We start from the raw sequence: 13,922 nt of genomic DNA, 5'->3' as shown, positions 1-13,922 counted from the left end.
ATTCCTTCTCTACCATGGCATACCTTTGTTCTCTGGGCAGGGGTTTCATACTAAGGAACAGGACTGGATGTTCTTCCTCTCCTAGCATTTGAAAAAGTACGGCTCCCAATCCAACCTCGGAGGCATCTGTTTGTAGTACAAACTCTTTCTCAAAGTCTGGCGCTACAAGTACTGGATTACTACAGAGGCCCGTCCTCAGATCTGTAAACACTTCTTCAGCCACGCTGGTCCATTTCACTATGTCAGGGCCTTGGGCTTTTATCAAGCCCCTCAACAGGTATGCTCTGGTAGCAAAGTGGGGAATGAATCTCCTACTATCCCTAGAAATGCTCTGACCTGTTTCTTCTGGATTGGTTGGGGACAACTTTGCATTGCTTCTAACTTATTCAATTGGGGCTTCACTGCACCCCTTCCCACGATGTAACCGAGGTATTTGGCTTTGGCTAGCCCTATTGCACATTTGGAGGGATTTGCAGTGAGACCTGCATCCCTCAGGATATCCAATACTGCTTCCACCTTTTCTAGGTGCGTCTCCCAGTCTAGGCTATGTATGAACACATTATCGAGATAAGCAGCCGCATATTTGGCATGTGGATGTAACGCCACCTATTGCTCATGGCCATCCAACCTCTTGACAGATGAAACGAGACACAACAAAGTCAGTCTGTCAGTGGGCTCAGCAATGGTATGGGAAAAGAGCCCGATGTGTGAGTGGCAAACCTTCCCACAGTGGCTTCAGGCCCACTCGCCAGATGGAAGTTGAAGCTCTGCTTCCCCGCTCTCCTGTGAGCCTCAGCCTGGCTCTCTGATGGCTCTCCATGGTGACTGCACATGTCTTACCTCGTCTTCTCCAGACTGAATGATTGTATGCAGGATTTTCCCAGTGGTCAGTGGGAATGCTGAATTTCTTGATGCCTTGCTTGACCTTGTCACTGTATTGGAGATTTAGCCTTCCTCTGCATGGCGGGAAGTTCTTAGGTTGGCCATAGAGCACAGCCTTTGGCAGACAATCTTGAGACATGCACTCCATGTGTCCCAACTAGTGAAGCCTGCGAACATCCAGCAAAGTCTGCACAGACTGTAGGCTGTTCTCTCATGGATCTCTTTATTGGTGATCTGTTGGTCCCAAGTAACAAGGATTTTTCTAAGGCAGCGGAGGTGGAAACTGTTCAATCTCTGCTCCTGCTTGGAGTACATAACTCAGCTTTCACATCTGTAAAGAAGGGTACTAAGGACACAAGCCTGATAAAGACACCTTTGTTTTCAGGGTTAGCAACTTGTTGTTCCAAATACGTGAGGTAAGTTTGCCAAAGGGAACAGAAGCTTTGCCGATTCTAGCATTAAGTTCCATATCAAGATAAAGTGAGCTGGTGATAATTGAGCCGAGATAGCAAAAATGATCCATGTTGTCCAGAGCTTCATTATTGACATAGATTGTAGGTGGAATATTGGTACCTTGTGACATGACAACTGTTTTCTTCATCCTGATTACTATGCAAAACTTGGTGCATGCATCAGAAAACTTGTTCATCATGACCTGAAGTTCATCAGGTGAATTAGAGACGAATGCAGTAGCATCTGCAAAAAGCAGTTCCTGAATAGTGAGCTGGGTGACATGCCTTCTGCTCTGGAATTGTCTGATGTTAAGCTGCTGTCCATCCTTGATTCAATTAGTATGCCAGATTGATCATTTCCAAAGGCATACTTAAGAAGAGCAGAGAAAAAGATGCCAAAGCCAGTGGGCGCTAAGATGCAGCCTTGCTTCAGTATCAATACTACAGTCAGATGACGTTTCATTTTCATACTGGATGGTTGCCTTCACTCCCTTGTGCAGGGCCGGCTCCAGGGTTTTTGCTGTCCCAAGCGGCGGGGGGGAAAAAAAAAAAAAAAAACGCGATCATGATCGGCGGCAGCTCCACCGTGCCGCTTTCTTCTTCGGTGGCAATTCGGAGGCAGGTCCTTCCCTCGGAGAGGGACCGAGGGACCCGCCACTGAATTGCCACTGAAGAGCCCGACCTGCCGCCCCTTCCCCTTGGCTGCCTCAAGCACCTGCTTGCTGGGCTGGTGCCTGGAGCCGGCCCTGCCCTGGTGGAGCTTTTGAATAGGGATAGCACCTTTTGTGTTCAGCCAATTTTCAACAGGACCTTATAGATGCCATTCCTACTCTAACCATGTTGAAGACCTTTTGGAGGTCAATGAATGCTACATACATGGGTGCCTGTTGTTCATGGCTTTTTTTCTTGCAACAAGTGCAATGTGAAGGATATATCAGTCATGGAGCATCCAGATCTGAACCCAAACTGGCTCTCAGGGTAGACTATCTCAACAAGGACTTGGAGTCTTTTCAAGAGGACCCTTGGAAGCACCTTGCCGACCATGCTGAGCAAAGATATCCCTCAATAGTTGCAGTCTGCTCTGCCCCTTGTGGGGAAATATATATTTCCACACACACCCAATGTTTTCCATTCCCCCCCACCCAATATCTCACCGAGGCAAGAACACTTTGTAGTGGCTAGGAGCTGCGGGGTCCCTGCCCCCCCACGCAAGGCTGTTGCCCTTCACTGGAACCCTGAGGAGGGCCCCCTGAGGAGGCTGTCACTGAACCCTGCAGGGGGATCCTGAGGAGGCTGTTGCCTGTCACTGGAACCCTGCCGGGGCCCCGCTGGCTGCCAGCTCCATTCCCGCAGAGGTGCAGAGATGAGCGCTGGACCGGGAGGACAGGCTGGAATGGCTTTCATGGCACCAGGGACCAGGGAGGAGTCCCGGTCCAGCCTTGTCTTGCCTTCCAGCCACTGCACGTCCCAGGAATGAAACCGGGCACAGGGAAGGAGCAGGAGCATGTGCACCAGCAGTCAGGGTGGGACAGGGGATGGGACAGGTGGACATTGGTGCTCAGGGCACCAGCTGCCAAGGAGGATGGGGGCACAAAGTGCCAGGCACTAGCTGCCGGGGGGGAGGGTGGTCCACAGGGCACCAGCTGCCAATTTCCCAGCCTGATCCCCCCACCCCCATACCTCCACAAGTCTCAGTAGTTCCTTTTACTCCCCCTGCTATTCCTCTGCCCCCCCCTCCCATTCACAGAAAGCTCTCCATGGCCCATTCAGCATTTGACTGTCTATTGAGACTGCTAATGGGGCAGTGTTTGTGCTGGTGATGTGAGTGATGGGAACACCTGCTCTAACTGAAGAAGCACAGAGGTCACCAAACTCCTTTCTCACAGGTTACCGAACAGCCATTGATAGAAACAACTTTCAATAACTCCCAGCCTGGGTGAAATCAAACCTGTGACCTGGGGGTGAAAGGCTGCAGGTCCCATTCCTGGTCCCCATAAGCAAGCCTGTCTCAGCAGGAGTATAGGGGTTATTTTGATGGTTGAACCCATTTTGTACGTTGGCTTGTGCATCTGTACACCACTGCCCCCTCCCACAAGAGATATGTCATAGCTAAGGCTAAGATTTGGTCATGGTTATTTTTAGTAAAAGTCATGGATATGTCACAGGCAATAGACAAAAGTTCACGGAAGCCGTGACCTATCTGTGACTTTTGCAGCAGTGGCTGCATGGTTTCTCCCACCACTGTGGTGGCTGGGAGCTGCGGGGTCCCTGCCCCCCTTCCCCACACACACGAGGCTGTTGCCCTTCGCTGGAACCCTGAGGAGGCTGTCACTGAACTCTGCAGGGGGATCCTGAGGAGGCTGTTGCCTGTTGCTGGAACCCTGCCAGGGCCACGCTGGCTGCCAGCTCCAGTCCTGCCGCTCCAGGGCCTGAAGCAGAAATGTCACAGAGGACTCTGGAAGTCACAGATTCCATGACTTCCATGACCTCTGTGACATAAACATAGCCTTAGTCGTAGCTGCTCAGGTATGTACAAGCTTCCTCTGCCAAAGTAATGTCAAAAACAGCTGCTGACATATTTTGCTACCAGTAGCAGTTACTGGCCTCTATGGATGTTCTTTTGCTGCCCTGTTCCAATTTTCTACCTCTCACCTTTCCCATCCTCTGGTCCAGTGTAGCACACTCTTGACAGGAAGTCAACCATATGTCACAATTTGCTACCAATGGAGCAAAGGATGAGAAAGGTGAGAGGTGGCAAATATGCCCATTGGTCACAATGTGCTACCTCTCACCTTTCTCATCCTCTGCTCTAGGGGTAGCTAGTGGTGACAGACTGGATTATTCCTGTCACAATTTTCTAGAATTTTGTAATCTCTATTTTAAATGTGGACACAAATAAAAAGAGATATTTTTCAAAATTTGGAATCTTTATTATTGTAACAAGGTATATAAATAAAAATAGCTTACTTTACATTTCAACTTTTTTTTTCAAAAACAAGCATCTAAACATATTTTTAGATACAGAGTTAACATTTTTTTCTTGACTGAAATGTACATTACAATTAAACTTCTCTATTACTCATTTATATTCCAGCTGTACAATTCAAAGAAAACCAAAATATTTCTTCTAAAACCCAGTCATCCAAATTAGTCACCTCATGCTTAGAAAAGACTTCTTGATGCTTCTCTAGCAAAGCCCTTCACTTCACTTAGCCACCTGTGCAGGAATCAGCCCTTGGGGCTCCGCTTGAACTGGAACTGGAAGTTTTCCACCATGTCTTTCTTGAAAAGAGGTAATTTCTCCCTTCTCGTTACCTGCAGCTCATCTCCATTCTCTTCCAATTTCCAAAAGCCTCATTTCACAGAGGGCTGTAATATCAATGCCCAATTAATGTAATTCTCTATCAATTATGGCTGTTTTATGAAGTTCATAGTCTTTCAGTTCAAGTCCAGTTAACATAATACGAATGTTCCAACAAGTTTAGAGCCTGGAAAGAAGAAGGTAGATGGATGTTTTTTTAGCCCATCTTTTCTAGAGCCTTCCCCAGATTGGAGCGAGCAGGCCACCCCTAAATAGGGCTGCTTGGATATCCAAGTTCCTGCCAAACAGCTGAGTCCTTCCCCACCAGAACGAGCAATGATCGAGCACAGACCCTTGATGCATACACCTAGGCAAAACAAAGAAGGAAGGGGTTGCCATAGGCCCTCCACCTTCTCTCTTGGCAGGAACTATAGAACTTCAATGGCAAGACGAAGGTCAAGATGATTGGTATAGGCCTGCTGGAGCTTCTAGCTGGAACACCACTCCGAGTTGAAGAAAGTGCCTGCCTTATCGAGTCTACAACTGTGCCTTTTCTAGATGGGTATGGTCCCAACAGCATGAATACCATTGGCCAACAGAATTCAGGCTCATCTGCTTTTCTGGGGACATTTATCCTTTACCCGGGGGTTCCACTATCCCACCCCTAGGCACTCCTCCACCCGAAGCCATTGGAGCTTATCACTCACTGTAACAATTAATCATATTACATGGGCAATGACTAGTAGCATTAGTCTGGGCCTTACATTCTGAGAGGTTTTCCTCAACGAGACAAGCTTTCAGGGGACTCTATCACTCACAGAGAAACATCTTTAATGGGGGATAGGCCCTTGTGCCCTCTTCCTCCTACTTTCTGACAGGGAAAATACCACTCTCCACCATCTCCCACTTGCTGGAGGAAGGAACTGAGCTCCCAACTAAGTCTACCCCCAACCACTTGAGGAAGGGGTGGGGATGGAAGAAGTAAGTCCCGTGCACAATTCCCCACATCGTCCTCCTACAGTTTGGAGATCAAGGAACCCTGGTGAGTGTATTTTATATGTATAGGCTGTAATAGGATCCCCCGGTACAGCCTGGGAATGTGGGACCATGTGCCCCCTTAACTCTCCAGCCCGGGCTGTCTCTCACAATGCCTTGCTAATGACCAGCAGAAAACCCCTCCAGGTGCTGTTATCACTCAGCACAACCGCATGTGGAGCCCCACACCCAGCTAGATTGCATGAATGCTCCCAGAGCCACTCATGAATCACACAGGGAGAGGCACCAGAGCCAAATCCCCCCAGCTCCCGGCACTGTACCTCAGGAATATACCCTCTTGCACTGCTCAAGATAAGCAATGCAAATTTATTGATTGGTTCACCACTTCATTGAATGAAAGTGGATATACACCAGCCTTTGGAAACCTGAGAAGATTACCAAACACTTCAGGCAAACTCACTGGTAAAGATAAACAGTTGAACAAATGTATTGACTACAAAAGATAGTTTTTAAGTGATTATAAGTGATAGGGAAAAGTAAGAGTTAGTTACCAAAAGAAAATAAAACATAAGCAGGCAGTCTAAACTCTCAACCCTATTAGACTGGGTAACATCTAGATTAAGCAGCTTTTCTCGCCCCTCTAGATATTGCAGTCCTTAATATACAGGTTTGTCCCTTAAACCTGGGCCAGCCTCTTCTGTTGGAGGTTGGTTTGTTCATTACCCATGATGTCATTTGTCTCCCTCCCATGTCACTGTTTTTTCTTTCCCTGCAGTGTTCCCTTCTAAGTGGGCTCTTAATTTAATCATGTTTCTGGGATTTTGGTACCTCAGGGTCTGGAAAGGTGGGGGTTTAGGGAGATCCTGAATATTGGCTGGCCCTTTGGGGAGCTGTCTCCCAACCCCAGGACTCTACATATGCAAAAAATCCAGCTCCCTTTTTGGGGTTACCCTGTGTTTCCTCCTCCCAGCACTGAGTCATTCCCTGGCCCCTTTTCCTTGAGGGCTGTGGTCTGTGCTCTCTGTGTGTTTACCCTTTGATCAGATGCACCTTTTTCCAGCAGCTTTCCCATAACTGCTTTCTGTGTCTAACCAGTGTGGGGAAAAACACCTCCCTTCTGTCAGTCAGGTCATTTTTGTGGTTGTCAAGCAATCTTGGAGTTGTAGATGTGTGTACATTATGTCATGAAGGCCAAAACTATAACTGGGTTCAGAAAACAATTATATAAATTCCTGGAGGATAAGTCCATCAACGTCCAGGGATGCAACCCCATGTTCTAGGTGTCCCTAGCCTCTGACAGCCAGAAGCTGGGAGTGGAAGACAGGGGATCACTAGATGACTGCCTGTACTGTTCATTCCCTCTGAAGAAACTGGCACTGGTCACTGTTGGAAGACAGGATACTGGGCTAGATGGGCCATTGATCTGAACCAGTAAGGCCAGTCTTATGTTCAGTAAAAATTACAGTAGATATTTGCCTTTGAGAAGAATTTACTATGAGATAGTATACTACCCTTAGTGAATACTTTGGAACCAAGTTCTACATACCAGCCATGACATGTGAAAAAGCACTAAGGGCTGGATTGAGAGGCAAAATAACAGTTGAGAAAGGCAATCCCCGTTGGTGGATCAAATGAAAATGAAGAAGTTTTAATACCAGGCCAGGAAATCAGTCAGACTGGAAGTCATATGAGCCAACAGAATCAACATGCGCTATAAAAAGGAAAAGAAAAATTTGGAATTAAAAATTAAAAATCACTGTAAAAACATAGGAAGTGCTGTACTAAAACCACAGATGATTATTTGCTATTAAAATATTAAATAGCACAATGACATCCCTATGCACAATGTTGACAAAGGTAAATGATGAAGTGCTAAAAGTAATAAGAATAATAAATACATATTTTAAAAAGTAAACAGTTGGAAGGAGCAAGACAAATTTTAAAATGGATTGCAAGAAAGGGACTGCAATTCAGGGAATCACAGCAGCAGCAAAGACAAATTTGTGAACTGCTAGGAGACTTTATGCAGACATATAAACTGATGAGGGAATCTTTAAAATACAAAAAATGTGTCACACATAGGTTATTTTGGGAGGGGGTTGTAAAATATTTCACTGAATCAAGTCTCCTTTAGCACCTCAGGACATTATATGTGAAAGGAAAGAGCTGCTGTGTCTAGGCACTTGGATGCCTTTAAGGACACAAACCCTGGGAAGCAGGTGCTGAGAAGTACTGTCTCGTGAGAGGGGAAATAAAAAAGCCCCTCTGCCCTCCACCCTATTTCTGTAAACATGGAAGATGGCTCATCCCACCAGGGTAACTGTTACCCCCTCTGTGCATCCTTGTGCCAGGGATTTGCCCTCTACCAGCGCCTGGCAGTGCCTAGGGTTGCCAACTTTCTAATTGCACAATCCAAACACCCCTGCCCTGCCCCTGCCCCGTCCCTTCTCCAAGGCCCTGCCCCCGCTCCCTCCATCCTCCCTCCCTCCATCGCTTGCTCTCCTCCCCCCCACTCACTTTCACCTGTCTGGGGCAGAGGGTCGGGGTATGGGAAGGGGATGAGGACTCCAGCTGGGGGTGCGGGCTCTGGGATGGGACTGGGGATGAGGGGTTTGGGGTGCGGCAGAGGGCTCCGGGCTGGGGTAGAGGTGTAGGGGGGTATGGGCTCTGAGATAGGGGTGCAGGCTCCTGGTGGGGCCAGAAATGAGGGGTTCAGGGTGTGGGAGAGAGCTCTGGGCTGGGGCAGGGGGTTGGGGTGTGTGTGGGGGTGAGGACTCCAGCTGGTGGTGCAGGCTCTGGGGTGGGGCCAGGGATTAAGGTTTTGGGGTGCAGAAGGAGAATCCGAGCTGGGGCTGAGGGGTTTGGCGTGCAGAAGGGGGTGAGGGCTCCGGCTGGGGATGTGGACTCTGGGGTGGGGCCGGGGATGAGGGGTTTGGGGTGAAGGAGGGGGCTGGGGCAGGGTGTTGGGGGAGTGTGGGCTCCAGGAGAGAGTTTGGGTGCGGGAGGGGACTCTGGGCTGGGGCAGAGGTTTGGGGTGTGGGAGGGAGCATGGGGTGCGGGGTCCCAGCAGTGCTTACCACAGCTCCCAGGAAGTGGCTGCCAGGTCCCTGCAGCCCCTAGATGCATGGGCGGCCAGGGAGGCTCTGTGCGCTACCCTCACCCCCTCAGGCGCCGCCCCACAGCTCCCATTGGTTGCGGTTCCAGGCCAATGGAAGCTGTGGAGCTAGGGGCTGCAGGGACCTGGCGGACGCTTTCAGGAGTTGCGTGGAACTAGGGCAGGCAGGAAGCCTGCCTTAGCCCCGGGCCCCCGCTGCGCCGCCGACCGGACTTTTAATGGCCCGGTCAGCAGTGCCAACCGGAGCTGCCAGGGTCCCTTTTTGACTGGGTGTTCTAGTCGAAAACTGGATGCCTGGCAACCTTAGCAGTTCCTCACCCCTGGTCTTAACCCCAGCTCCTACCCCATTCCCTGATTTTGCCCCTCGGCCTCTCTCCTTGCCCTCTGCCTCCTGCACAGACTTTGCCCATCCCCCCCTCCGATTTGCCCCTCTTTGCCCCCTTTTAGCCCCTGTAAACAGCAGGCAGCAGATTTTAATCACAAGTGAGGGCAAAGCAAGGGCAGTGGCTTTAAAAGATGTTACTGAGCATGCTTAGTCCATATGTGCTTGTTCAGTACAAGCCAAGCAGCAAATTCTGTCTGGTAGCAGTTTTTGACATTACAGCTGTCTCCTGTGCCTACTGAGTTATGGCTCTCAGCAGGGCAGAAATCAGTAGTGCTGTCCCTGGGGCTGGAATTGTGCTCTGAGGAACAGCAGCCTTAGGGGTGTGCAGATGTTCCAACCAGGCCCTTAATGTGTAAAGGAGAAGAAAGAAAAGTGGGAAATGAGCGAGGCGAGGTGAAGAGAGGAAAGGGGTAAAAGAGGGGAATGAGAGGAATGAGCAGTGAGGAGAGAAAGCAGAAGAGCACAGTAGGGAGAAATTATGTCCTACATCCAGCCAGAAATGGCTCCCATTGTCCAATTTCATCCCATTGAAGGGAGGAGGAAGAGAGGAGGGAATGAAAGAGGGAATTACGGAACAGAAAAGGGAGAGGGAGTATGGAGAAGAGAATGACAGTCCCTCCACAAAAGAATACACAAATCGGACATCAGGAATGGTAACATACATAAGCCAGTAAGTGAACACTTCAATCTCCCTGGTCATTCTATTACAGATTTAAAAGTCACTATCATTGAACAAAAAAACTTCAGAAACAGACTTCAAAGAGAAACAGCAGAACTAAAATTCATTTGCAAATTTAACACTATTAATTTGGGCTTGAATAGGGACTGGGAGTGGCTGGCTCATTACAGAAGCAGCTTTTCCTCTCTTGGAATGGACACCTCCTCATCTATTATTGGGAGTGGACTACATCCACCCTGATTGAATTGGCCCTGTCAACACTGGTTCTCCACTTGCGAAGTAACTCCCTTCTCTCCATGTGTCAGTATACAATGTCTGCATCTGTAACTTTCACTTTATGCATCTGAAGAAGTGAGGTTTTTACCCACGAAAGCTTATGCCCAAATAAATCTGTTAGTCTTTAAGGTGCCACCAGACTCCTTGTTGTTTTTGTAGATACAGACTAACACGGCTACCCCCTGATACTTGAGAAGAGAATGAGTAAACTGAGGGAAGAGGAGAGAAAAGAGATGAAAAGTAAGAGAATGGACTAGAGAAAGGAAGGATGAAAGCACTCAGCGAGGGTGAAGAGAGATGAGAAGGAGAGAGGAACAGAAAAATTGAGGAAGATGTAGGAGAAGAGATAAGGAGGGATAGAGGAGAGGAGCAGAAAACAGGAGAAAGGAGACAAGTGAGGAGGAGTAGAGATGAAGCTGTTAGAGCAGGATGCAGTGTTTCTGATACAAGATGCAAAGCTGTGTGTGGGTGTGGGGGAAGCGAAGTCCTTTCCCTTTGCTAGGAAGTTAATGCAAAGCACTTTCAGCAGTTGAGTCACTGTGTGATTTTGCTTAGCACAGTAATATGTGCCTGAGTCTTGCACCTGGGCACTCTCTGTAGACAGAGACAGGACATAGTTTTTTGTCCCACTGCTCTGGAAGTGACCTTGAAATGGCTTCTCAACATTTGCATCGGAGCCTTCTGTAGAAAACACCACCAGCTGCAGCCTTGCGTCCTTCCCCACGGCCTGTTTGTACCAGTACATGGTCATGATTTGGGGTGTTGATAGAGAGCAGTTCAGTGTCAGTCGTTGTCCCTGAATGACCACCATGTCTGGGGGCTGACGGACGGCCCATCCTGTGAGGAAATGGAAATGAAATTAGATGTGGGTTTAATGTGATGAAATTGGGGGAAGGGCGGGGGGTTACTTTCTGGCTAGAGATCAGGAAACATTTCCAAAGGTGAGGGGTCTACCAGGGGATGGAAGCTTCATTTCCTCCTTCATTTTATAACCTCACTGTAGACATCCTTAGAGAATATAACATTGGAAACCACCCCACAGGGACTGGGGACGGTGCGCAATGGGACAAATGCCCTCTATAAACTGTCCCATCTCTATTGTCTCTGATAAGAGCGAACAGGTCTGTCCACTCATTTATGAGCTGTTGGCTAATTTAACCGGATTTCAGTGGTGTTCACTTACCCAAAGGGGTCAGGACAACAATGAAGAGCAAACAGGGAACCATTGGGTACCTGCACATCTGGCTGGGGATCTGTCTGAGACAGCTGCACACAGCCTGAGCCTGAGTCAGAACTTCCAACCTCTGGCAGAGCTGGCAGAGACTGTGAGACAGGAAGTGATGAGAGAGCGAGAGAGTTTTGTTCAGGGAGGGGGTAGGGAGGTAGAGTGAGAAAACTAAATGAGACAGCAGTTGAACAATGAATGACTGCAATAAACATTAGCAGGAGATATGACCCACAGCTGTGTGTATGATCTTAATTGCTACTGTGGGGGTATTTGTGTGGAGGAGTAGGGGCATTTTGGGTGTTTATTTGTTTTCAGTTCAGTAACAGAACTAGGAGCTGGAGGAAAGAGCCACCATGAGAGCCAAACAGTTTTTTCTCTGCTCACTCCCCTCTCGAGACTCCCACTAAACACGCAAGCTACAGAGAGATCACACAACATACCTTGGAGTTTGTTGTATGGGTTCATCACATTTTTCATGCCCCTGAGATCTGCCCATTCATATCACACAAGAGCTGAACAGTCAGCAGCTAGGAATGGCTTCATTCTCTGCCAAAGCTAGACTGGAACCTGTTGCTTTATTCTCCACATGAGCACAAGAAGAACTGGTGTTAAACAAATAAATGACTTCATTTATAACTTTACATTCACCTAACAGCACAGTGCCTGCTCTCAGCTTCAGCAGGCAACTTTCTGATCACAGCAGCCTTCCAGTTCCAAGTTATCTCGACATTTCTATGTGACAGTGAGAGTTTGAACTTTCCAACAACACCCTACGGTCTGTCACAACTATAGCTGCTGCTCCACACACCTGTGGCCTACAGTCTCGAGGTCTAATATTTTCTGCAACTGTTCACTGCATTTCTAGCACCATGTGCACCAATGGGAAGATAGCATTCCTGAGCTCACAAGGATGGACCTTTATAGCAGAAATAACACTATATGGGCAGCTCTTTCATAAGTGGTACACAGCAGTGGTGTTTTGTGAGCACTCATCCCCAAGTCAGCTGAGCATTTCTTTTCTTAAACTTCGGATTCAGCTCAAGTGTTAAGGGATTTTATCTCCACTGGAGTTCAGGACGGCATTGCCTTTAGCCAGCCATCCTCCACACTCACTGTGTTTGTCTATCTGCTTTTCTGATGTGTCAGGGTCTCCTGACGCCCTTGATGAAGGTACATTTGCAGGCTCGTTATCCACACTCTCCCTCTCTTTCTCTCCATTTCCATTTGCTGCACCTCTCTGGAGCTCTCATTCACTGCCTTCATCGGCTGCAGGCCCAGCAACAAAGGGCTGTCTAATGTGAGTGCAGCTTGGAATCACCAGGATGAAGGACTTTGTGGTGTTCCTCTTGATTGTGTGGTTATCTGGGGTCATATGTGATGTGTTGACTGCACCTCTTAGGAACGAAGAGGACTTCCAGCATCCCTTCCACTGCCTGATTCTTCTAGTATATGAAGTCATACATACTGTCCATCAGAAGAGAGGGGACACCCAGAAACGCATGGAGATGCAAAGGCAGCTCCACAGACTGCAGCCACCCCCCTGTCATCAGACACCACCGGTGTGGTGCTCTGCTCTATTCAATGTTGATAATAGTCAGCTGCGTGCGTGTGTTTCCTCTGTGTGCTGCCCCGGCTCTGCGCAGATAGCTGACACAGCAGACCCCGAGAGAACCCCCAATGACCACACACTCTGATAAGGTACGAAGGCACCCGGCCAGGTTTATTGTCAAACGAAGCACAGTAATCGTTTCCGGCAGACTCTACAGGACACACAAATAATATGTGCTCCCTGACAATGGACACAGCTCTGTCAGTGACCGGACTCTCCACTGCCTCCTAGGCTGGACAGAGACACCACCCCAGGGATGCATTCCTATACACAGGAACAAACAAGTTACACATCATTCCTGACGTATTGAGGTGCAACCCCTCTATGTAGCAAGGTACAACCCCTCTACGCCGTAAGGTGCTGCCTCTCACCTTGTACATGTTGTTTAGAACAAAACAACTCCATCCATCATATTACCCTTTTGCCCCTGTCTTTAGGATGGGTCAGCCTGTTCCTTGTTATCTGTGTGGAATGTGCATGTATCAGAGTGTTCTGGTATCTCTAGTGTCCAGTACCTTTTAGGTATGTATATTTTTGCAACATAGGCCCTTTCCTTGCCAGTTTCTGTGAGCAGGGCCTGACTTTTGCTCACAGCTTAACTTTGCTTTATGTTAGCAAAGTCTTGACCATTACTTTAGTTCAGGCCTTAGGCCTCATACTAGGCCTCTGATAAGAGTTTATGTTTCAGTGCATTATCTTACTACACTCCCTACAACACACTAGAGCACTTGTCTCAGCCACTGTAGCCAGGACAGGAGGTCAGGGAGGGCCAGAATGTGATAGCATTGCAGGGGAGTAGGAATGGGCTTAATGACTGGATTGGGGAATAGAAAGAAAGAAAGAAAGGAAGGAAGGAAAAATAGTATAGAGGACAGGGACTAAGAGAAAGTCATTTGGAAAGAAAAAGGATGGCAGGAGAGAAAAAGAGCCATATCCTGAGATGTATGTCATGGCAGTTCCTGGGTATCTTTACAGACCATCTGGAGACACCAAATGTAT

General features: G+C 48.2%; 1 gene segment (V, D, J or C); it reads right to left on the bottom strand.

Moving 5' to 3' along the window:
- LOC135876564 (T-cell receptor beta-2 chain C region-like) overlaps positions 1 to 11,317 on the bottom strand; it is a 167,535-nt gene extending 156,218 nt beyond the window's left edge. Inside the window, 2 exon segments of the C gene segment in view lie at positions 10,630 to 10,923; positions 11,270 to 11,317. Of these exon segments, the coding sequence occupies positions 10,630 to 10,923; positions 11,270 to 11,312 (337 nt within the window).
- Positions 11,318 to 13,922: the final 2,605 nt, after the last annotated feature.

This window comes from Emys orbicularis, chromosome 1 (assembly GCF_028017835.1).
Source record: "Emys orbicularis isolate rEmyOrb1 chromosome 1, rEmyOrb1.hap1, whole genome shotgun sequence".
Taxonomy (NCBI): domain Eukaryota; kingdom Metazoa; phylum Chordata; order Testudines; family Emydidae; genus Emys; species Emys orbicularis.
The sequence above is the reverse complement of the archived record's forward strand: the minus strand, read 5'-3'. Positions and strand labels throughout refer to the sequence as shown.